This window comes from Echiichthys vipera (genome assembly GCF_963691815.1).
Source record: "Echiichthys vipera genome assembly, chromosome: 9".
Lineage (NCBI taxonomy): Eukaryota > Metazoa > Chordata > Actinopteri > Perciformes > Trachinidae > Echiichthys > Echiichthys vipera.
Window position 1 is genome coordinate 10,648,755 of NC_139834.1, and position 22,069 is coordinate 10,670,823.

The 22,069-nt window shown below is 41.1% G+C and overlaps 2 protein-coding genes across 4 annotated transcripts; one reads left to right on the forward strand and one right to left on the reverse strand.

The window, feature by feature from the left end:
- The first annotated feature begins 8,526 nt into the window (after positions 1-8,526).
- Positions 8,527-14,568, forward strand: hmga1a (high mobility group AT-hook 1a). Of its 3 annotated transcripts, none has more exons than XM_083919866.1 (5): positions 8,527-8,579; positions 9,588-9,706; positions 10,679-10,759; positions 11,748-11,807; positions 12,605-14,568. In XM_083919866.1, exons 2-5 carry the CDS (start codon positions 9,608-9,610, stop codon positions 12,665-12,667), a joined length of 303 nt encoding a protein of 100 aa, XP_083775992.1. In that variant the 5' UTR covers positions 8,527-8,579; positions 9,588-9,607; the 3' UTR covers positions 12,668-14,568. The 3 variants fall into 3 exon arrangements, with proteins under 3 accessions (XP_083775992.1, XP_083775990.1, XP_083775991.1); XM_083919864.1 differs by lacking the exon at positions 8,527-8,579 and adding an exon at positions 8,749-8,824; XM_083919865.1 differs by lacking the exon at positions 8,527-8,579 and adding an exon at positions 9,402-9,479.
- A 704-nt stretch (positions 14,569-15,272) lies between these two features.
- Positions 15,273-19,042, reverse strand: smim29 (small integral membrane protein 29). The gene is made up of 5 exons (XM_083919863.1): positions 19,000-19,042; positions 18,220-18,515; positions 17,983-18,008; positions 17,750-17,855; positions 15,273-16,835 (listed from the first exon to the last, which is right to left on the reverse strand). The coding sequence occupies exons 2-5, from the start codon at positions 18,325-18,327 to the stop codon at positions 16,767-16,769; spliced, it is 309 nt and encodes a 102-aa protein (XP_083775989.1). The 5' UTR covers positions 18,328-18,515; positions 19,000-19,042; the 3' UTR covers positions 15,273-16,766.
- Between the last annotated feature and the right edge of the window lie 3,027 nt (positions 19,043-22,069).

The following is a 22,069-nucleotide window of genomic DNA, read 5'->3' on the forward strand; positions in this document are numbered from 1 at the left end:
TCTGAGAGGTAAAAATCCTTTGTGCTGACAACTGTAATTAGTTGCCTCAAGTCTAATGGTAAATTGTTGCACATGATATGCAAGTCTGAAATATGTGCATGTATGTGTTTCACTGTTTGTGGGTATAAGGGAGATTCCACCACTTTCATGGATATAGACTTAATTAGTTGCTGTGTCAGCAAAATGGTAAAATAATAACATTGTACATTCACAGCAAACAATGCTTCAAAAGGAAGCTAAATCTGCAAAGTAAAGCTGTGCTCAGTGTTTGCCCGTTGGGATACTGTGAGCTTTGGTGTGTATTGTCACTACTGTGTAATTAATCATAGCACCTACCTGCATTCACAGGGTCCCCTTTGGTTAATTGGACTGCAGCTGCAGAATGGTCTAAGTGATGATTTATTCAGCAGGCAGGTGGAACAGGCAGCCCCCCTTCTTCCAGGTATCAAGGATGGATGGCTCACTTCTGCACCTAGCTACTCCCTGTGCTCCCCCATCCCTCAGGCCAATCGACTCTGAGGGCACATTTACAAGACGGGCTTCAGGGTGACAAAATGAGAGGAGGAAAGGTACAGTGGAATCAATTTCCCCCCTTTTTTCTGTATTCAAGACTTATACTGGTAGGAGAAGGAGAACAGATAAGGATATTGACTATCTGTAGAAAGTTTAACAAGTGAACCTCCCCACAGTGCCTCTTTGCAAGTGAAAACAAACACCAGGTCCAACCGAAGGTGAAGCCTCTTAGACATTTGCTGCCCTCCCCAATCCATGTGTCTTTGTTTCATTTCCTTGCTGTGCTGTGAGGCAGGCAGGTGGTGACTATATCAATTCAGGCTTGATGGCAAGCCAAGCCTCTTTGCCAAGCTTTGTTACACTGTTCTATCTGAGGTTAGGAGTATTTTGTCCCACAGAATATAGAGTAAAGTGTGCGTTAAGACAAAGAAGTCATTTACAGGCGGAGTAACCAACTGTGACGAGTCTTAATTGAATCGTTTAGTAAACTAAAAGCAATAGCCATTAGCACTTCACAATATGGTTTAAACACTCAAACTGGTTTTAAAGACCTCCTCCAATGAAAATCAAGTGATTAACCTTGTTGGCATGGGCTACAAAACATATCATGAGCAAAATGGGCAGTCAACACCATGGAGTGACGTTTTTCATCAAGTAAGAGTGACGGGGACAGTCTCCTATTAGGAGAGACGCTGTGTGCTCATTTACACACCAGGAACAGCAGCTTCATTGATTATTTCAGAAGCTTACTGTTTAGATATGCTTCCTCTGTCTGTACAGTTAACAGTTACAGTTTTTACTTATGCTCATTTGGGTGGATGGCAGTTGGATTATTCAAGAGTACACGCAGATGCGGATGGTGTCAGAATTGATCCGTGCATCTCTAGCTCCATGGCTGAGCATTTCTGCCTTAAAACTGCAGTGTAGAAAGGATTCAGAGAGCCAGGATTTCAACCTAGCAAGCAGCAGTGGTGGATGGGGCATGGTCAGATCCAGAATTTTTCAGTGAGTTAGAAGAGTAGATACTTCCATCCCCTTTTCACAATTTCTTTAAAGCTTTTTTTGTGGGAAGACCATGTTAAACAAAATATTAATCTTAGTATTTTTACATACTTTAAAATGTGTCTGGAGGAATACTTTAAATTCAACAAGTGGTTAAAAGTGTTCCCTTTTAGGTTAGAATAAACTGTGCAATTATTATTCCTATAATTCAAGACATATATCATAAAATAGATAAATGAAAACGACTGTATGATGACATTGTTTTAGTGTATTTCCCTGTTCAAACACAAGTGACATTTCACAGACAATGAGTCAGATTTAAGATTGGACCCTATAATCTACAGAAGCAGGGCCCATGCATCAACAATAGGATTATACCTTCTCTTGCTGAAGTTTGTTTCAGTGCTGCTGGCTACCATTACCCTGAGATAACCACACTTAAATAGTTAATGCAGCTGTGGGGCCTCCTCTGCATTACAAATGGGCCCATCCGTCTCACCTAGACCCCCGCGGGTTGCACCGCCACAGTCCATCTTCAGCAACTCTAATCATTCATCAATAGGCAGCTATTTGACACCTGCTTTCAGGATATCGAACACTTTGATGTGGTCAAGGCCAGAGACGGACATCCTGGTGTCAGAAAGGGGATCTGTCAACCAATGTTACTCCAGACACCACCATAGGACTTTCCAGCTACAACAGCTGAATTGGTGGCTCCAAGTACAATCTGCTTATCTAAGACCTTTATCTCTTTTCTAACCTGTCTAGACACCGAAAAGGGGTAAAGAAACTGAAAGTGTTTACTAGATGAACGGACCATGTGATGATTACCGCTTTTACACATCAAAGTCTGTTTACAGGTCTTGGGGAGTACTGCATCTGTAAAATTGTTTTCATAAAGCTTTTTTTCATAAAGCTTTTTTTAAGACTGATAACGTGCCACTTGAATCAGCGTCTGTTGGGGCTGAGATAGATAGATAGATAGACAGACAGACAGACAGACAGACAGACAGACAGACAGACAGACAGACAGACTGACTGACTGACTGACTGACTGACTGACTGACTGACTGACTGACTGACTGACTGACTGACTGACTGACTGACTGACTGACTGACTGACTGACTGACTGACAGACAGACAGACAGACAGACAGACAGACAGACAGACAGACAGACAGACAGACAGACAGACAGACAGACAGACAGACAGATAGATAGATAGATAGATAGATAGATAGATAGATAGATAGATAGATAGATAGATTGATTGATTGATTGATTGATAGATATTGTGATACTGTGAAATTTCTGTTACATGCACATGGGGAATATACACGGACAAATACATCAACAGATACATAAAGACAGGTATATTGACACTTCTTCTGTGGCTATGGAATAATTTTTTCTCCAGTCAATCAGTGAAAGAAAAAAGAAAGTATAGGATCAATGATTTTGGAGCTTGACCTATTTAAAGACTTAAAGTCAGGATATGTTTTTGCTGCTTCACTTTTGACCGTTAATTATTTAATCTGCCTCTTGAGATGACTCAAGCTTTATGGAAGTACTAAATATTATATACTAAATACTAAATTGCTGGAGAGGCTCTTCAAATCAATAGTGCTTAGATTGTGTAGAAAACAAGGTATTCCTTCCCTGTGTTTTTGCTGCTGTTCACAAAATGTCACTGTCCAGCCACTCTTGATTCATACTAATTCTGTTTACTCTGGTCCAGAGGCAAAGAGCGCCCTCTTTCCAATTAGCCTGACCAGGGAATGCCAGTCAAAATGCAATCAATAAGACAAATGTTAAAGTGACTCAACTCTGCAGCTGAGCCTATAGATCCAGATTTGTAGAGGAGTTTGTAAACCTTTTATCCCCAACTGTAAAGCTTGGCTCTTATTTGTTGTAGTGGTCATCACATCAGCTCTCTGCAGAGAGAGTCGGCTCTCCATTCCCAATGGAAATAAAAAGAGTGATAAAACTGAGCCCAGATAGCATCTATAAGTAGCCAGCACAGATGCAGCCCAGGCTAGTCGCTTTCTCTGGGGACTGCAGCTGCCACCCGGGGATTTGACAGGCCTGAAATGGGCAGGCGAGCCCCTTCCCTTTTGATCAATCAGGTAAGACAGAGAGGGGAGAGCGTGAATTCTAAAAATCACCAAGGTGACTCTCATCTGTTACCCCTCCCAACTGCTCTGAACACACGCTCATCCGTCAGGGTGACAGAACTCCTTTGCTTTCCCAATTTTAGTTGGGTTTAGACCTGATGAGGGCCTTTGATTGTCATTTCTGGAGGGCAGGCATTAAATCACTGCAGAATGGGCACTAATGAAGAAATGAAGGGCTACCTGCAAAACTGTGTTCCTTGGAAAAGCCATTATTGTATATTAAGGGGTTCATCTTCAACTTTAGGGGTGTTAAAAGATCGGTGTGAGTGGATTGTCTTGGAACCACTCTAGATGACTCATTGATTATAGTTTACCGCATTGTCTTTATTTCTAAGCATTTCTGCTACACATCAGACTGAGGTGAGGAATCAGTGCTGAAACAGATATTCCCAGAGTAAGACTACCCTCTGCTGGACGTATTCTCTAATATGCTTCACTGCCAGGAAACTGAGGTGAGACTTGAAATGGGAATGAACATCCACACAGCAACACACTTCACCAGACAAAATCTGTTCATGGAGGGTGATGGTGGAACGAGTAAAAAGGTGCACGTTCTTGTGTTTGTTTTTTTCCCCTCTGAGATTTAAATAAGCTGTAAGAAATGCTTTAAAGGGGGGGGGGGGGGGGGTATTTCCTCACTCAACATACAAGTACTGTTCAAGTATCACCACAAGATGGTGTTATCTCTCACACATGGTGTTGATCTTTGGCAAATTTAATTTCTGTCTGCCACCTACTGGTAAAGAAAGCACACTGCTGTATTAACCCTGATTACACACACATTACAGGTACCTTAATAGTTCAACTTGAGGACATGAAACAAAAATAGTGTTTGCGATGTCACATATAACATATTTAAAAATGCCTTTATGGTAAAAAAAAAAAAAAAATCTGTTATCACATAATTGCTGTCAGCTTGAGAGGTGCTGCACTGAAGCTGACCCTGACCTCTGACCTCCCTGTGGAGGCACCCAGCAAAGAGGGATTAAAAGAATGTATAGTAACACTGCTGACAGGAGTCTATGGAATGCAATTAAAGTAAAAAAAATGAATAAATAAATACATATGCCTATGAAATGAAACAAATGAGGTAATAAGTATATAAATGAGTCAACATAGTAAATAAATGTTTTTTTTATATTCTAATATTTTAATTCAATATATGCTTCATTAATTTCAGGGGAATTTTATTTCAGAATTCCACATTTGTTTATTTCAGGGGAGTTTTATTTATGAATTGTTTTCTTGAAAGCATTCCATACGAGTGATATATTTTTTGAATATTTTGTAATGCAAAAGCTCCGCTGCATGCATATTCTTCACAATAATATACATGATTGGTTGGACTGGATGTAAATAAAATGATCTAATGAATTAAAAGGAGAGACTAAGCAGAATTAAGTGTTTTAAAACAAAACAAATAAAAAAAAAACATATATGTTATGTAAAAGACAGACCTTCTCGCACGTTAAGACTAGTTGCCAAAGGAAGTTTCAAATATGGCACTGATTTCACCCTTTCAAATTTCACAAGCTTGAGTCACAGTATGACTGATACACCCGCTGGATCTCTGTCCAAAAATCTCAGGATGTGGATATAAAAACTATTCGAAAGGGAAAGTGGAGCGTTGACTCAGTGACCGACATACAGAGGGGAAATTAGGTAATGTAAGAACCCCTATTATTCCCTGCATATAGTATCACATAAATACAGTGCTGTGTTCACTAAACAAGCAGCACGCACTACTTCCTGTGTTTGTGTGAGTCAGATACTACTCATGAGCCGGGCCCCATCCCCCGCCTACTAACCTCCATCCGCCCCCTCGCAGAAATATAAAAGACACCCACACACATATTCCCATCTCCGCCCACCTTGCCTTTCAACTGCTCCCACACTTTTCCTCTCCCCTCCCGTAGGATTTTCTCTCTCCGTCCGTCTCTCCTGCTCCTTTTTTTCCTTCATCTCCTCTTTAGTAGGAGGATGTGAGTGGCGTGTGTGTGTGTGTTAGTCATGTTCAGGCTCATCCAGGGCCAACAGCAGCACAAGCAGGGGGAAACCCAGACACAGGCAGGAATAGGATGTTTTGTCCACATCTGTTAGTTGGTTTGGCTGCAGCACTCTTGCGGTTTACACAGCACCTAAAAATGGATTGCTAGAGAGCGTGCCGGAGAGGAAGACGGATGAGCATATGGGGAGGGGGGGCAGAAGGACATAGGTGGGGGAAGGGTGAGCATGCCAAAGTGGGCCAAGACCCCCCTGATGGTTAATAGGATTCTGTCTGCGCTGAGCTGCTGCAGAGTTCACGAGCCAGGAGACGGCTCTGAAGAGGACGTCTGATCTGGAAGTGTTTGTCTCTTGGATGATTTGATTAGCATTTAAAGCCAAACTGACTCACAGGTTGGTGCCGTGGTTTTCTTGTGCCACTGGTTAAGATCTGGACATTCCGGTACACAGAAAACATTTATTCACCAGTCTGTGATAAGTGTCAGGTTTAGTTCAAATGTCCTAAATCTACTTGATGTTCCTGATATAAATGACCACAGAATAAATGTCATTCCCCAAAGTCCAAGAGCCAAGAAGTGTGAGTGGGAAAGCAGTTGAAGTGTTGACTGAGAATGGAATTTCATGAAAATGTTGAACTTATATTATCAAAATTTTGACCTGATTACACATATAAGATAAGACAACTGTTTTCAATTCCATCCTGTGAAATGATTTTCCGTCCTTGAGAGCGCATTTTATTCAAATTGCTGTCATCTGTACAGTGATAACACACAGTTCTTTGCAGCATTTGCTAATTGGGGGCTATTGGAATGAAGTATAAACGTTTAAAATTATGAGAAATGCCGCAGGAGAGCAATAGAACATTTTAACATTAATTTGCAAAACGATGCCCGCCCATTTATATTCTATGGCAGGATGAAACTCTATTCTGCTCCATCATCAGTTTCCAGTTTCTGCACTGATTTTGCATTTTTTTTTAACCAACTAGATTGTAAAATGCTAACATTTGTTTTGCATCATCACGTTATCCAATCCCCTTGTTGGTCTCCAGGTGGTGCCAGTGGTTGAGAAGGACAATATTACAAACACACACACACACACACACACACATACGCACACACACACACACACACACACACTGGACTTATTTCCCTGTCTCCATCCACACAGTGAGGGGCTGGGTATGGCAGAGATGTGTGAGGGTGTGGGGGATGGGACTGAAGCGGACTGAAGTAGTTGTAGAAGATAGAGAGGAAGGAAGTGAATAGAGTGAGAAATGGGGAGGGGAGGAGGGTGGGCAAGGCAAGCACATGCTGAGCAGAACATTGGACTCATTGAGAAAAGCACTCTCTCCATTCATGCCCTATCCAATCGCCTTTTCAGCAAACTCCCACTCGTCTCATCATGTACGTACAGTATTATTGATATCTGACAAAACTTTTTTTTTATGAAAGTCCTGATAAAGCAGATGAAGAGGCAGCATACACACATGGCGGAAAATGGTCTGTTTCACCTTTAGGTCACTCTCAGTATCTGTTTTCAATTGCATAGTAACGGAGCCATCAACTCTGCATTTACATCAGAAACCCTTGTGTGAAAGTATCAGTAGGTGGTTTGATTAGAGCACAGTTTGGAGTGTCTCTACGCCTTCACCTTTGTCTCTTCTGTGTCCACATTAATAGACATCCTATGTTTATTCATTTTGATGCAAAATCAACATCAGGTGGTAACTAAATGAAAGGTTCACCTATGTCTATGAATGACAGCAGTGATACTGCGATCTATCTATCTATCAAAAATACATCCCAGATATTCCTATTTCATAAATCAGTAATTGTGACTGTGTAGTTTTTTCTACTCCGAAGCCTCATTGAGATTAAAAATCCCCTTTTAAAGACTGTCCAGGACAAAATAGTCAACAAAACCATAAAAAATAACAAAATAGTTTAAAAAAACACCTTCCAAAACCATGACATTAATCAGTATCAAAAGACATAAATGTGATTATGAAAGCATGAATAACATCTAAAACAGAAACAGCAGACTACCTTAAATATGTAGGACAAGTTCACTGTTTCTGCGGAGATCATGCCCAGAGATCTTGTTACCTTATTCCTCTACTCCACAAACTAAGGTGTGACATCCAAAACATCTCATTAGTTTATAGAACAAGATGAATAAACCCAATAGTATATGAAGCAAATTGAATTTAGCTCCATCGCAACCTCTTCAGCAGTAGACTTTAATTTAGTTGATAGGCTAAGACATAACTTCATATATAAAGCCCTTATATAATATCCACATAAGCCACCTTCCTACATTAAGCAAACTAACTCTTGATACTAAAGTACACTTTTACGCAACATTTTGACAGAGATTTTTGCAGTGGACTTGGTTTTAAATTATGGCATTGCTCCTTTGACTCAAGTAAAGTATCTCTATCCCTTCCACCACTGTAGAAGACAATGCTTAAGGAGTTAATGCCTGACTGAGCTTAAAACCGGTTTGTGTTTACATTGGGGGAGGTCATAGTTTACTCACCATCACTGTGGAGACTGTGGTAGGCTATGTATGGTTGAGCACATGCATACAGTATGTGATACAATTCATGTAAAAAAAAAAAACTTCTATTGCTGAGATTATTCTGCTACTTTTACACATGTGTTGTGTTGTGTTGTTATCAAACCTGGGGAATAACAAGGATCCGGGAGGGGGAGGCGGGGGCTCCTCTGGTGGCCCATTTATCATATCTCCGCCCTCCCATGAAGGCGGCTCTTTAAATTGCCTCAAAACTCCTCCTGCCTGGCGCCTTTTCCCTCATTACCAAGAGACAAGACACACGTGCTATTTATAGGACGTAGTAGGAACAAACTTTCCAACCTGCTGGTAAGAATTTAAACGCTTGTTGCTTTTTAAAAAGCTCCCCTCTTCCTTTTCTAATTCATCGCGGGGTCTTCTTATTTAACGCTGCATGCGCTGGGATTTGAAAGGGGCGGGCTGTGTGCTGTCTGACGAATAAAAGCTGTAGCCTATAGATCAGTGCAAGGCTCTTTAACCGGGTACAACCAGCCAGGCTTACAGGACGCATTTCGACTTAAATTCAGAGCAGAGCTTACTGCCGAGCGAGAAAGGTGAGTGCAAGAGACGCGGCGGTGAGCGGGGGAAACTTTGCATGCTCCATAAAACAGATTTTAATACAGCTTAAATGGCTGCAGCCCCGGCGAGACGAGGTGCACGCTTTAAACGCGAAGCCGTCTTTTGTGGCTCTGTTCCGGGGCTTTCGCCGCCGCTAACGAACCCAAAGCATCTCGCTCTCTTTTTGCTTTTGCTTCGCTTTTAAAAAAATATTATTATTATTATTTAAAGTGCCCATATAAGCTCGATTTAGCCTGCAAATCCCACCCGATCACACACACACACACACACACACATCAGCCATTGTATGTGTCGGTGGATCTCTCCGCGGCCCCGTAGTGCAGACATGCTGTGAGATAGTTTCATGCGCAGGCCCGATTATTGGCCACAACAACTAACCGCACACAGCACAGGGCCTCTAAACACGGCTGGTACGGAGAGAGGGATCGTTGGGTTCACTTGTCTTTTGCAGATTTATGCGGCCTACGACCGCCTACGGAGTCCACGCAATTCAAATGGGTTTGGTGTCAATCCCTTGTTTGTGTACCAGAGATGCGGTGTAACGAAGCGCAGAAGAGACAGAAATAGACTTGGAAATAAGAGCGGATTAATTGAGTTAAACGCGTTTCCGGTGTGCGGTTAGCCCGGTCGGTGAGTCTAATAGCCCTTGTATTTTTATTTTTTATGCGCTTCCGATGCATATGTGTGTGTTGACGCCTTGACTTGCAATAAGTCTGAGCGGTGTGGTTTATTTCCTAGGTGTGAGAAGCTAAGCAAACATGAGCGACAAGGAGACTGCTTCACCGAAAGAGAAGGAGGCAACAGAGAAAAGGGGACGCGGACGACCCCGGAAGCAGCCCCAGGTGAAGACGTCTGATGTAAATACTTTTTTTTTATATATATATTTGCTGGAAAGTGTTCCATTATATCCTGTTAGCATGCCATGACAATATCACCATAAACATGACAAAACAAAAAGTAGGCAAGTGCATCAAAGGAAGGGAGGACTTGGGGAGGTGTTAAATCAGAAACCAAACAAGCCCACAGCTGTTCCACTTGATGCTCAGGTAGATATTAGTGCAGGTGAGATGCTCCTGCATATCCATAACATAAGCCCCTGTTATTCTACTGAACTCTTAGTCAATCAAGATATGGCTGTGACAAGCATCTGTGACCATTTGCTCACCCCGTATCAGTGTAAGCATACAGGTCTACAACAGACTTCCTGTGTGTCTCACCAGTTTGTAAGCAACCTGTAACCCAACACCTTTAAACTGGTATTAACCCCCCTTTTGTGACCCGCTTCTGCTCGTCATGTAATGGATGAGCACAGAGTGGCTCATATAGCTGTCACTCAGTGCTGTGTGTTTTTAGTATTGAATTGCTCTGTTGCTATGAGCTGCGGTTGTAAACATGCTGAAAATGCAATAGGAGACAGGTTTGGCATGACACTGCTTACAACCACAAATTTATCACATGAACAGGACACAAGAATTTACCTTGCAGTCGATGGTACCCCCCTGCCACCAAGTGTTAACTTGGACATTCCCCTTTCTCCACCTCTGTGTGGCTGCATTCATTTTAGATTCTAAATGGCTAGGCAGGGTGCTGTTTATAAACCAATGCTTGTTTTTCTTTATGAACATTTTAGCTGACCATTAACATTGTATGTAGCACAATCAGTACCTACAATTCTTGTCAGTTGCACCCACCTTGAAAAGTGAACTCTTGCATGTAGAACTGTATCCTTGCCCATGTTTTGTATGTATATGATGAACCTCGAAGAAAAAGACTTTAAAGTGCAAAATCTTACGTTTTGTGATATACTAACTCTATATTTTGATTGTCAGGAACCAAGTGGGTCCCCTTCTCCAAAGAGGCCCAGAGGACGACCCAAGGGCAGTAAAAACAAGACTGGCAGCAAGGGCAAAGTAAGTCCATGCTATCTGCAGGCCTTTCTTTTTTACATGTCACAATTTCAGCAGCAGCTAGCATGCACCCTGAGCCAGACAGGCACCCATCCCCACCAAGGAAGACAGGCGCAGTTTCACGATGAGGCCATTTCCCATCTTCTCTTGCAATCATTTCCCTTTTCTAACCCCTGATTCCTTTTGGTTGAACACTTTAACGGTAGCTAACCCCATCCTCTTAAAAGGACATCCTGCTGTTATCTGTGATATATTGGTAGCCCTCCCCCCCAGGGTGTCAGAAATAGCCTGGCTTGGGTTACCCATTGTAAAGACCTTGGTTTACTGCCTTTACTTTTTTTGAGTGATGCTCACGCTGTACTTCCTGTCCTCTAGCTTCCTGCAGCTTGTCATGCACAGTGCAGGTGCAGCGGCCGCAAGACTGTTTCCAAGCTGACACTAAGCACCCCTCCGCCCCCACCCAGTACACAGCCCTAGTTCTTCTCTGTCTGTCGTCTCCATAGCAACAACTGATTTTCTCCCTCGTCCCAACCCTCCAGCTCCCCCGTGCGCTTGGTCTTCACTGCTACGTATGGGAGGGTGGGTGAATCACGCATGCATGTATGATATAGGTTTAGCAGCAAGAGTCGGGCTGCAGAGGGTTTGTGTCTCCGCTCAGTTCCACCAGCTGTCTCTGAGCCTCAGACCAGGTGGCCAGCGAACTGGAGTGCCCTGTGTGCAGTTCCTGTCGGCCTTCCAGATAATAGCCAATGAACCCAATGCCCCTCTCTGTCCGTCTCATTACAGAGATGCTACTGCCATCTGCAGGCAGCTAGAAACAAAGTTCTTTGGTGATTTGGGTTGTTTATACCACATGTTTTTGCACTGATTCCCCAAAAGTCTTGGCTTTAAGTGAGCCGATCAGCAGGTCACTGAGCATGAAACTCAAAACAAAATGCATTACCTTGCCCCACCCCTAGCTCTGTTAACCATGTACTGTTTTCCTTCATAGAAGGCAGCAGCAGCAGCCCCGGCTGCAGGGGCAAAACGCAGGGGAAGACCGAAGAGAGAGGTAAGAGTCCCTGGACAAACAGTGTAACATCAGTACTCACATTTGTTTAAACCATTCCTCCCTGATTGAATTATGATTGGTATGACTGTCTGCAGGGCGAAAATTGCATTTTCCTAATTCCCCTGCCTGCCTTCTTCCTCTCAAGAGGACACAAGTCATTTTTACTCATCACAGCTATTTGTGCTATGCAGTGTGTTTGTTTAGAGCAGCTTTTCAGTCGAATAAAGTCTCTAGCTTGTATTGTTCAAAGGCAAATTGGAACCGACATAGCAATTTTCTCCTTCAAGTATTCATAATCCAAATGTTGAGTAACTGACAGTTTTCCAAATGAGTTGTGCAGCAGGTTAAAAAAGCATGTTTAACCCAGGAAAAAATTGTGGTCTTGTAGTAACATTCTGTCATGTGCATGAGTGGTTAGGGCGTACTCTTGAAAGAAGTCTGGCTGGAATTAGTCACAGAAAGGAATGACCCAATGTTCCCCTCCTAACCAGATCTCTCGTTTTTATGAATGAACATCTTAAGCAGTTGTGAGTGCGAGGAGAAAATGCAGAATGTCTCATTGTGACTCACCACTCTTATGAATCACTTTTCAGTACAGATGGCTCACACCTCCCCTGAGTGTTCTTCGTGCCACAGTGGTTTATCAAAGATTTATTATAACTTTTATTTTCTTTGTTTGGGGTTATTAAATGTTAAAGACAGTCCTGTTATGACATCAGTCACAGACCGCTATTATAGATAAATATCTTATTTTCCAATGATGGGTGTGGTCATTTTGTTCCTCCCTTCTGTTGCAGGAGAAGGAAGAAAAGTCCCAGGAATCATCTGAGGAGGAGGAAGAGGAAGAAGAGGACCAGTAATTCACAACGCATGCTACCTCACTCAACATACTGACTTACTGTTAACCAGAACTGGGCTGTATCTCCAACACCAGTGCCACCACATGACCACTGTTCACGACAATGCCCTCTTTGCCAAAAGGAGGGTTAACACAGTACAAATATCATGCAACAGCACTGGATAGAACGATGGACCTTGCTTAAGCATAGCTCTAAGAATTACAGGAAAGGTAACAGCCCTTTTCTCTACATGTCATGTTATCACAAGTCTTTTATACTGGACAAAAATGTACTCTAAGGAGCCTGGACGTTTGTTTTTTTTTTCCCCTTTAAAGATGGTTTGTAGGACATTTTCCCTGCTAAATGTTACTTATTTGTTGTTCCCGCATCTGAGATGGTAGGGCATATAGATTTTCCTCCATGTTTTGTACTGGACAAAGGTGAATTTTACCTATACTTGCTGTTTTTTGTTTTTTTTTGTGTGTTCGTGTGAAGTTGTTAACCTATCCTTTGCATCGTATTATAGATGGAGTTGAGCTTCAGCGTTTAGGATGAGAATAGGTAACGAATGGTCCGCCCACCCCTCGAATCTGCTTAACGGCTTTCACCGTGTCCGACCAGTAGAGCAGAACCACTTTACCCCATCCTGTAGGGCTGTTTTAGATATAGTAATGCTTCTCGAACTTCCTCCGCGGTCCTTGGCGTGTAGTGAGGAGACGTAAAGTGTAATGTTAGTCCGATCAGACTATTCTGATTACTTACTGTTGTTCCTCCGGGTTACATACCATTTTTAAAAACACATGAGTGTGCTGCTTTTCATGTTATAATAAACTCAAATCTTTTTTTGGTATAATGTGTATTATTATGGATAGGGTTGACAGAGTTCTAGGCAGAGAGCAACAGTGTCATTTCTTCAGGGAGCTTTTACGAATGCTGTTACATTGGCATCTTTGTCGTCACGTGGTCCTCGGTTTCTAAGCGCTCAACCCAATCAGTCGTAAGGCAAACTGCAATTGGTCAAACTAGGAGTTTGATTGTAACAGCGGATAGTTGGTGGCACTACTATCTAACAGGGCTGTACGTTTTTCATTCCATCTAGCTCTCACTGCTTCACCCAAGCTCAGTCCTTCTGTCATAACGTAGTACAGTAATATACTTAGTCTTTTGATGATGTGTCGTATGCTACAAGAAAAAAAGTGTGTATTTCTAAGTGTCAGGGAACCCGCAGTCAGTCCACTCAACTGGGTTTTTCCACATACCTAAGCTGCTACAACCTGTTACGAAACCCGGAAAACTGCAAACAGGCGATACAATGCCTGGAATTTCATACCTCACTCAACAGCTTACTCTACCACAAAACTGCATTAACTGACTTTTCTGTTTTTAAATGTAACCTCTGGCATGAGTTGGAAATATGTCATTATTACAGATTGTTTGTTTTCCTCAACCTGACTGAAGTGAGGTATCATGAAACCAAGATGTCAAGTTGGTGATTGTGTGCACATGCACAGCACATCTTGGCTCGTTCATATCCGGAGCTTGCAGACAGGTTAAGTGTGTGAAGCAAGTCAGGGAGACCTGTCAGCTTGACAACTGTGTTCGCTGACTGTGGTAGATTAGCAGGTGTTTTTATTCTTCTGGTGCACTGAAATGTTGGTTCAGATTTTCATGGACAAATGTTTGTGATAGACTGGGCGCTCTTTCCATTTAACTGTTCTGTTGGGTCACTGTGTGTTTGGCACTACCACACAGCCACCCTCGCCATACTCATATGCAGACAGTCATGTCTCTGGACAAAATCGGTATCATTTTACATACCAACATCTTGCATCCGTTCATTTATATACTGTAAACTCAATAGGATGGGATCATTCTTTTTAATGTACACCGTATATAAATGTACAATGTCTATATTTCTATGGTGCCCTACAACAATTTGTATCAGAAATGGTCAATAAAGAGAATTTTCTTTGTCATTCTTCTGTCACTTTTTATTACGAAAGCATGTTTGAAGTTTATTGTAGAACGTTTTTACACAAATGCTCACCTTAACATGCAGGTGGGCATTTTGATTTCCTTGATATTTTAAATACTACCTAGCTGGGATCTGAACCTTAGCTTTTACATCTATGCTCTCGTCAAAGCTACCAGACTCCATTGACAAAATGTAATTTTACCCCTCAGAAAATCATAGTCACTGGTGTACTGCTGCTTCAATTGGTTAGTTTGTTAGTTTTAAATCACAACTGACACAATAACAAAATGATCGAAGCAACGGTACACTAGCAACTCCTGTGCTTCAGAAAATTACTGTTTTTGTCTATAGAGTCTGGTGAGTTTGGCAGGAGTATAAAACAGCTTCAATTCCCCTTGAAATCTAAACGGCTGCTTCTCAAAACTGGAGAATCTACTGTAGCTGTAAAACAGACTATATAGTGTCTCCTACAACCGACTTCAAAAACTCTGAACTTTCCCTTTTAGGACACAAATGACAATGAGCACAAAAACGAAGTAATATTACTTTATTTATACATTTAATGTTTAAATCCACAGCCTAAATCAAGTCACTCTTAAAGCAACAAACTGTTAAAACAGTCTGAAGGTGAAACTTTACAACAGTGCTGCCAAATTCACATTTATACATCAGTAGTTCTTTGACTGTCGTGTGCAACCTGAAATCACAGCTCAATGAAAACCTTACCATGTGTTTTACCAGTGCAAATCAATGTCATGATTGGATATTTGTATAGTTTAAATTGTAACTATCCTATTTCATTACTTTTTCCCACATAAAATAAAGTATCTAGACAATGCATAGAACATTAACAGTGAGTTGTAAAGATAAATGGGGAGTGCACAGGAACATGTTCTCAGGTAAACTTCCAAGACTAAAAATTACAACAGAGAACATTTATTAAAAAAAAAAAAAAGCTAGTCTCACCTCTTAACACCTGTAGATGTCATACCTGATATCATCAAGTCCTGACATTACCTGTCCAAGACCAATACATGTTCCCCTTCAAGAACAGTTTTAACAGATGTGTTGTTTTTGGTTAACGATCACAAATTCCAAGGCAAATAAGGGTCAGGAAAGATTACAATTCTTTAAGAAAAAAAAAAAGTGTGGCTTCCTGAGTGCTTGACACAGTCAGACCTATGGCATTCATCATCAGCTCGAGGTAAATTTGTGCTGGTGCCATGCCTTGTAGGCAGGACATATTTAGGGCACTAGTCATAGCCCATTTTGGGGATGAGAGGCGTTATTTATGTCCATATCTTGCTTTTCATGCCATCGATTGGAGTCATAGGATTTAGCTTAACCACAAAAACATCCAGATTGTGGGGCAGCTAGTTAAATTCTGAGAGAAAATTAAATCCAAAAAGGGTGTGTTCAACCCTTTGACTCAAAATGAAACTGAAATAAAATTCACCCAACCTTACTTTAACAGCTAACCTATCTATCTATCAATCAATGTGAAACTTCAAATTTAAAAGTCATACTGCAGTGTTTCATGTCAACTAAAAGCATTTGATCAAAGAAGCCATGTTTGTTTCTAATGCACAGCAAACAACCTCTTTACAACAACCTATCCAGGAGATGAGCACAAACCCTCTCAAAGCAGAAGGGTAGATTTTAAACTAGTGCAAAACATTCATATTCTTACCACACTGGTCCTAAATCAAAGTCAGTAGAAATGCCTACTCCAACCCACAAGAACATAGCCGCTTTCCGCATGTCGCCCACAACAACATTATGAATGTAAACAACAGAGTAAACCTACAGGAAATCTTTATCTTTAAAAAAAATGTTTCTACCTTTCTTAACTTTGAGTCATGTCACTGAAAACCACAGTAAAAAAAAAAAAAAAGGTTTGAATAAATAATTTCAAATAAATAGATGTATGGTGCTGCTTCTGTTACTGTAGGCACAAAGAATTGTCATCAGAACCACACAAATGAACAGTCGCTCTGTCTGTACATAAAACAGGAAAGATAACGGCAAATGGTGGCAAAGGTAAATAAAACAAAGAGCTTTCTGTGCATGACTTCAAAAATGACCGATCTCTGTGGAGAAGGTTGTCTCCACACTACAAATGTTCTATGCCATGGGTTATTACCATCATGCATCGACATCTTTAGTCAGAAGAGGGCGTCGCTGTTGATAACTTCTGGCCCAACCTTGCACAGTCTGAGGGTATAAAATTGGCACAGTTTAGTTTAACACTGTCATTTTTAAAAGGCACAATTTAAGCAATATTGTTTCTAATGAGGTTATGTACTGTTGTGACTATGATAATGGGCCAGTTCAACCAAATCAAACTCAAAAACTAGACTCATTTACCCACCTAGTGGTATTCACAACTGTGGAGTAAAACTTAATGGGCAACTTTGCACATTGTCAATACTGCCACCTAGTGTTTCTGATGATTCAGTGCATGAGGCCAATCATTTAATACGGTAGTATTATTCTATCTATAGCCATCTATTTCTATTCCAGCTATTGCTAAACTAGGGTACTTGTACTACCAGGAGAATCAAACGACCTTCAGAAGCAGGTAAGACATTTTTTGGTTTGACCTTTTAAATGACATGACAGCCACATGTTATGTACTCACTAAAAAATGTGGTTTTAGAAACTGATGTTTGAGAGGACACATCTTGTGTAGTCAGTCATGTTCATAAAATCTTTGATCACTTGAGAGAAATCAAACCTAGTCACTGGATACTATAGTGATGGATTGAACAGCTTGCAAATAAAACAAGTAGTGCAACCTTTCTACTTTATTACTAGCACCACTATTATTACTATACTTTCTACTGTACTTCTTGCAGCTAAGTTTCTATGTGGTGGAGGAAGTGACTAACCAATTGAGGAACTGCTGTGCCGTTAGAGTGAATGGCGCAACCAACGACAACTACATAGTAAAAAGAAAAAAATGGAAAGAAAACAGGTCTACAGTAGACATGTTGCGGAAAATGTGGTCAGTTGTATTAAGCTCTGACATGCTTAATCCAACCCTCTACATTCAGACATAATGTATACCTTCCTTATGATTGGATTATAATGAAAAGATTTTTCTGAAGGCAACTTGACTTTCATACCCTTGTGTCCTCTTCTCTCCACAACATTTCTTGCTCAGCTTCATTGAGCTCCTCTGACGGATCATACGTGTAAACTGGTAAGAGCTGATGACGTAGTCTGTCAATCCTGTGGGACAAAATAAAAAGAATCACATGTTGATTTAATGACCCACTGTATCACAGAAGTGAAGCAATCAAGTTTATCACAAAAGCATTGTGCCATGGAAACAATGTCGGTTGATAAACAGCCTCACCTCCTTTTCTTGCGAATATACATGACCTGAAACAGACAAAATAAAGAGTATTTCATATAATGTGTATACCGTATATAGGTCTCTCAATTCAAATTCATCACAGTGCCTTTTAATTTTGCCTAATTGTAATGGTAATATTTGTACTGAACTTTGCGGCTTGTATTCACTATAATGTACGCTTTTATAATATACTTTGGGCAAGTTGTCCTATGCCAACCCACCCAACTAACCACTTACCACAGCTGCAGCTATTCCAATAATAGTGAGGAGGAAAAATGGCACCAACACATAGCTGACTGCAACATCCCCATCTACGATGGCAGGGGGCTCAGTAGTGCTGTTCATTGCATATGTTCAGGTGAGGGGGGACACAGGGGGCTGCTTGTGCAGGGCCTATACAAGCAGCAAACCCCCCTCACAATGACGCAGCTCTCTCCTCAAGCTGCCCCTTGTTGTTCATGCCTCATCCCCGTCGTTCATGTGACTTCCACATGGTGTCATTCACTGCCCCTCTTTCCTAATCAGCGAGAAATCTGATGGAACACGGAAAGAATTTGCACAGTAAATACGCATAGTACCAAGTTCGCACAGTGGCGGGTTGGTTTTGACATTGTTCCCCAAATGGGAGCAAAACAGAGAAAGGCTATGAGCATCCACATGTCAGTGCATTATAAACAAGTTAATGTGTTGTTAGCAAGTGCGGTAAAAGCCACTTTTTCTTGCTGTGGTCAGCTGGTTCCCTGGTGCTTGCTTAACGCTTCATATGTGCAGCACTGCTGTCAATGTACTTCACTGTTTAAAAGCTCTGCATTATCACGGCAATAAACTAACCCATAAACCTAGCTAACGTTATATACATTACCGTTAGCTGCTCTGGTAGATGAAACCAGCAGTGACAAGTTGTTTTTATTGCACAAACAAGCTGAAAATAGCCCTTTGCATCGAGGCGAGGTTGGTTTCTAACGAGCTACAATTAAACCTGACTGTCGTTTGTGATAAATTGAGGTAAATTCTCACCCACTGTGCGATGTGGAAAGCCTCTCTTTCGAGTAAGGTAATTGTGTGTCGCTCTTCGCTGTCATTTGGGCTTCCGTTAGCAACAACGGCAGCACTTCCTGTTTGAACCTGTCACAATAAAAGCGCCATTACCACGCTCACTGCACACACCGTACTCCCCCTCCTTCCTGAAAGATTGTGTTCCCTATTTATTTGTTTTCAGTTCATTTATTTTCAGTTATCAAATGACCTTTAGCATGTTTTATGTTATTTTTGTTTATTTTTTTGCCTTTCTACTAGTTCGTTTTCGTGTGTATATTTTTGTATTTCTGACTTAACATCTACTGACATCTTAAAAATAAGTGATGTGTTATCATTTTTTCTCATGCATAATGAATGTGGCCAAAGTGGGACAAAGAAAATGTAAAGTCTGAGGGATGCATCGTCACATGTAGCTATGTTGTTACCTGTTAGCAATGGCTGTTTGACCTAAAAATGCACCAAATATTGGAACACTCAGCTGGAAAAAGCCTCAACCATCATGACATCTCTGCTGTCTGTAGGTCTTATCATCGTTATCGTTGATATGCAGTTTGAGATGAAGCTGCAGTATGGTATTGCTAAAAATTAGCTTGAGCTTTTGTCAGTAAAAATATTTGAAAACACTCGTGGTAGTAGGTCAAGGGAGGACAGGTTGAAGAGAACGAAACAATGCCATGCGTTGTATTTTATTAGCTGTTTCTAACTGGAAAAGCTAATACAACAGACAGACTTGATATGTATATGCACATTTGTGTCCAGTTTGTAGTCTACAGCAGCAGACTGTAGGAGGAAAACCAGAGCCCCAAAGAAGAAAACCCTGTAAACATGGGGAGGACCATTTGAATTAGCGCCCAGCCCTATGACAAAACCTTCACAGACACACAAAAGCAGGAGAGGAGGTTCCTCTTCAAGGTGGAGAAGAATCCGCGCATCCCTCTCTTCTTTTTCTTTTTCTTCTTCTTGGGATCGCTTACCTCTGTAAATGAAATGTTTAGTCTGTGCTTTAATCGACTTTGTAGGAATTACTGTGAAAGGAGTGGTGGAGGTGATTATTTCCTACCAAGAGTGTGCAAGGTTATGTTGTTGTCAGGAGCAACCGACGGGAAGCTCATGATGTCAGAGTCCACAGATGGGCTTGTTTTGATATAATCAGTGTTGAACTCACTATCATTAGAAATCTCACTGGCAGTTTCCGATATGTAGTCACTATCATCCTCAGCATTGGGAGAGCTGGTCATCTTGTTCTGCACACCCTGGTTACTACACACACACACACACACATTCACACACATTCATTGTTAGTCCATATAAAGTAAGCAAGAGGTGGGAGCACCCTGTTTATTGCCATACTGTTTATTCCCATACTTTTTATTTTCATTCCACAGAAACTAAAATATGATAGAATTAAAGATGCTTATTAAGATGCTTATAGTGTAACGGCCCATCAAATGTTTTTTGTGTACATAAGGTATGAGCATAAAACCTAATAATTTGCCTAACTTTAACTCTTTGCTCTCACCTTAGGGATTAGTGGCCAGAGGAAATGATCTTACCTAACACAGCTACTCTGCTCTGTGGCTTCTTCGCTTTGAGTGGTCTGATGTGTGATGACACTCGGCGGACACTTTATTTCACATCTACAGAAGGGATCACATGTACGAGAAGTTCCAGAGGTAAACAAAGACCCATGTAGTCAGAGTCGGAAGAAAATGCCAAGCTCCCTTAGGTTTGAGCGGCTGCAGTTTCATTGCTATCAAATGATAAATTCACACTTTTTTCCTCATTTTCAAAATTGCACTTCCAACTGACTGTTGCATGATGTGTGTGCCAAGAAGAAGGCATACACACTCATACAGACACACTTACTGAGAGCTGGGGCTGAGGTGGCTCCATGTTATGAATGGATGTTCCAGGATCTTTCTTGGGGTAATCCTGTTCTTGGGATCAATCTGAAGCATTTCCTTCAACAGTTCAACACAATCGCTCCTCTCACAGAACTCTGCGCTGTTTTTTTTGTGCAGGCTCAACTATAATTTGAAAACAAAAAATGAAATTGACATTAGTCAGAACAACTTCCTGGCTCATGAAAATTGATTATTTTGTGTGCTCCTCTGCAGGCAGCAACTACTTGACAACCTACTGTTTTCAAATAATCAAGAGAGGAAAACTTGTATTTCCTGGTTTCTGTCGGCCTGATGCGTGCTGCAGCGTGATACTCCAATGGTGTCTAAAAGAAGACAAAATCTACTTGAGGTATCTCTCTTTCAGAGTTAATGCTTTAATGACAGTGAATGATCTAGTAGAGGATAAATCATGTTTGGCTAGTGAAGTCAAAGAAGGATGTGTTACTTTACCATGAGTGTCCAGTGCATGACCATAAAGCGTTTGCGGCTTCCATAAAAGAACAGCGGTGTTTTTATCCCACTATTCAGAAGTCTCCTGGGAGGTTCACCCACAAGGTCAATGATGAAATGCAGCTGAAGACAAAACGCAGCAAAACATCATTATTGACCCTTTGGTCCAAACTAAAATATCTCCACAACTACTGGATTGATTGCCATGACCTTTACATCTGTGCTTCTCAAACTATGAATCCTACTGACTTTGGTCATCGTCTGACTTTTTCACAAGGACCATCACAAAGTTGACATTTGTGGCTTTGAGTGAAATGTCACAACCACTACGGGATGGATTGCCATTAGGGCTGCAACTAACGATTATTTATTTTATATCAATTCATTTGTTGATCATTTTCATGATGAATCATTTAGCTGTTGGTCAATCAAATGTCAAATTGACCAGAAAACCAGAAAATATTCACATTTAAGGAACTGGAATCAGAATTTTTACCTTGGTTTTTCTTCAAAAATGACTCATACCGATTAATGGATTATCAAAATATATGGCATTTAATTTAATAGTTGACAACTCAACGATAAATATTTGCAGTTCTTACTGACATATTCATGTTGCCCTCAAGATTAATCAATTCAACTTTAAACTTTGGTTTATGACTAAATACCATCACCCTCAGCTGTACTTTGTGATC

Bases quoted from the DNA above. Each gene is read 5' to 3' on its own strand.
- hmga1a (XM_083919866.1), top strand. From the start codon at position 9,608: ATGAGCGACAAGGAGACTGCTTCACCGAAAGAGAAGGAGGCAACAGAG. The intron at 10,760-11,747 runs GTAAGTCCATGC...TTTCCTTCATAG, and splicing joins AGACTGGCAGCAAGGGCAAA to AAGGCAGCAGCAGCAGCCCC. The intron at 11,808-12,604 runs GTAAGAGTCCCT...CTTCTGTTGCAG, and splicing joins GGGGAAGACCGAAGAGAGAG to GAGAAGGAAGAAAAGTCCCA.
- smim29 (XM_083919863.1), bottom strand. From the start codon at position 18,327: ATGAACAGCACTACTGAGCCCCCTGCCATCGTAGATGGGGATGTTGCA. The intron at 18,009-18,219 runs GTAAGTGGTTAG...TGTCTGTTTCAG, and splicing joins TTGGAATAGCTGCAGCTGTG to GTCATGTATATTCGCAAGAA. The intron at 17,856-17,982 runs GTGAGGCTGTTT...TTTGTCCCACAG, and splicing joins TATATTCGCAAGAAAAGGAG to GATTGACAGACTACGTCATC.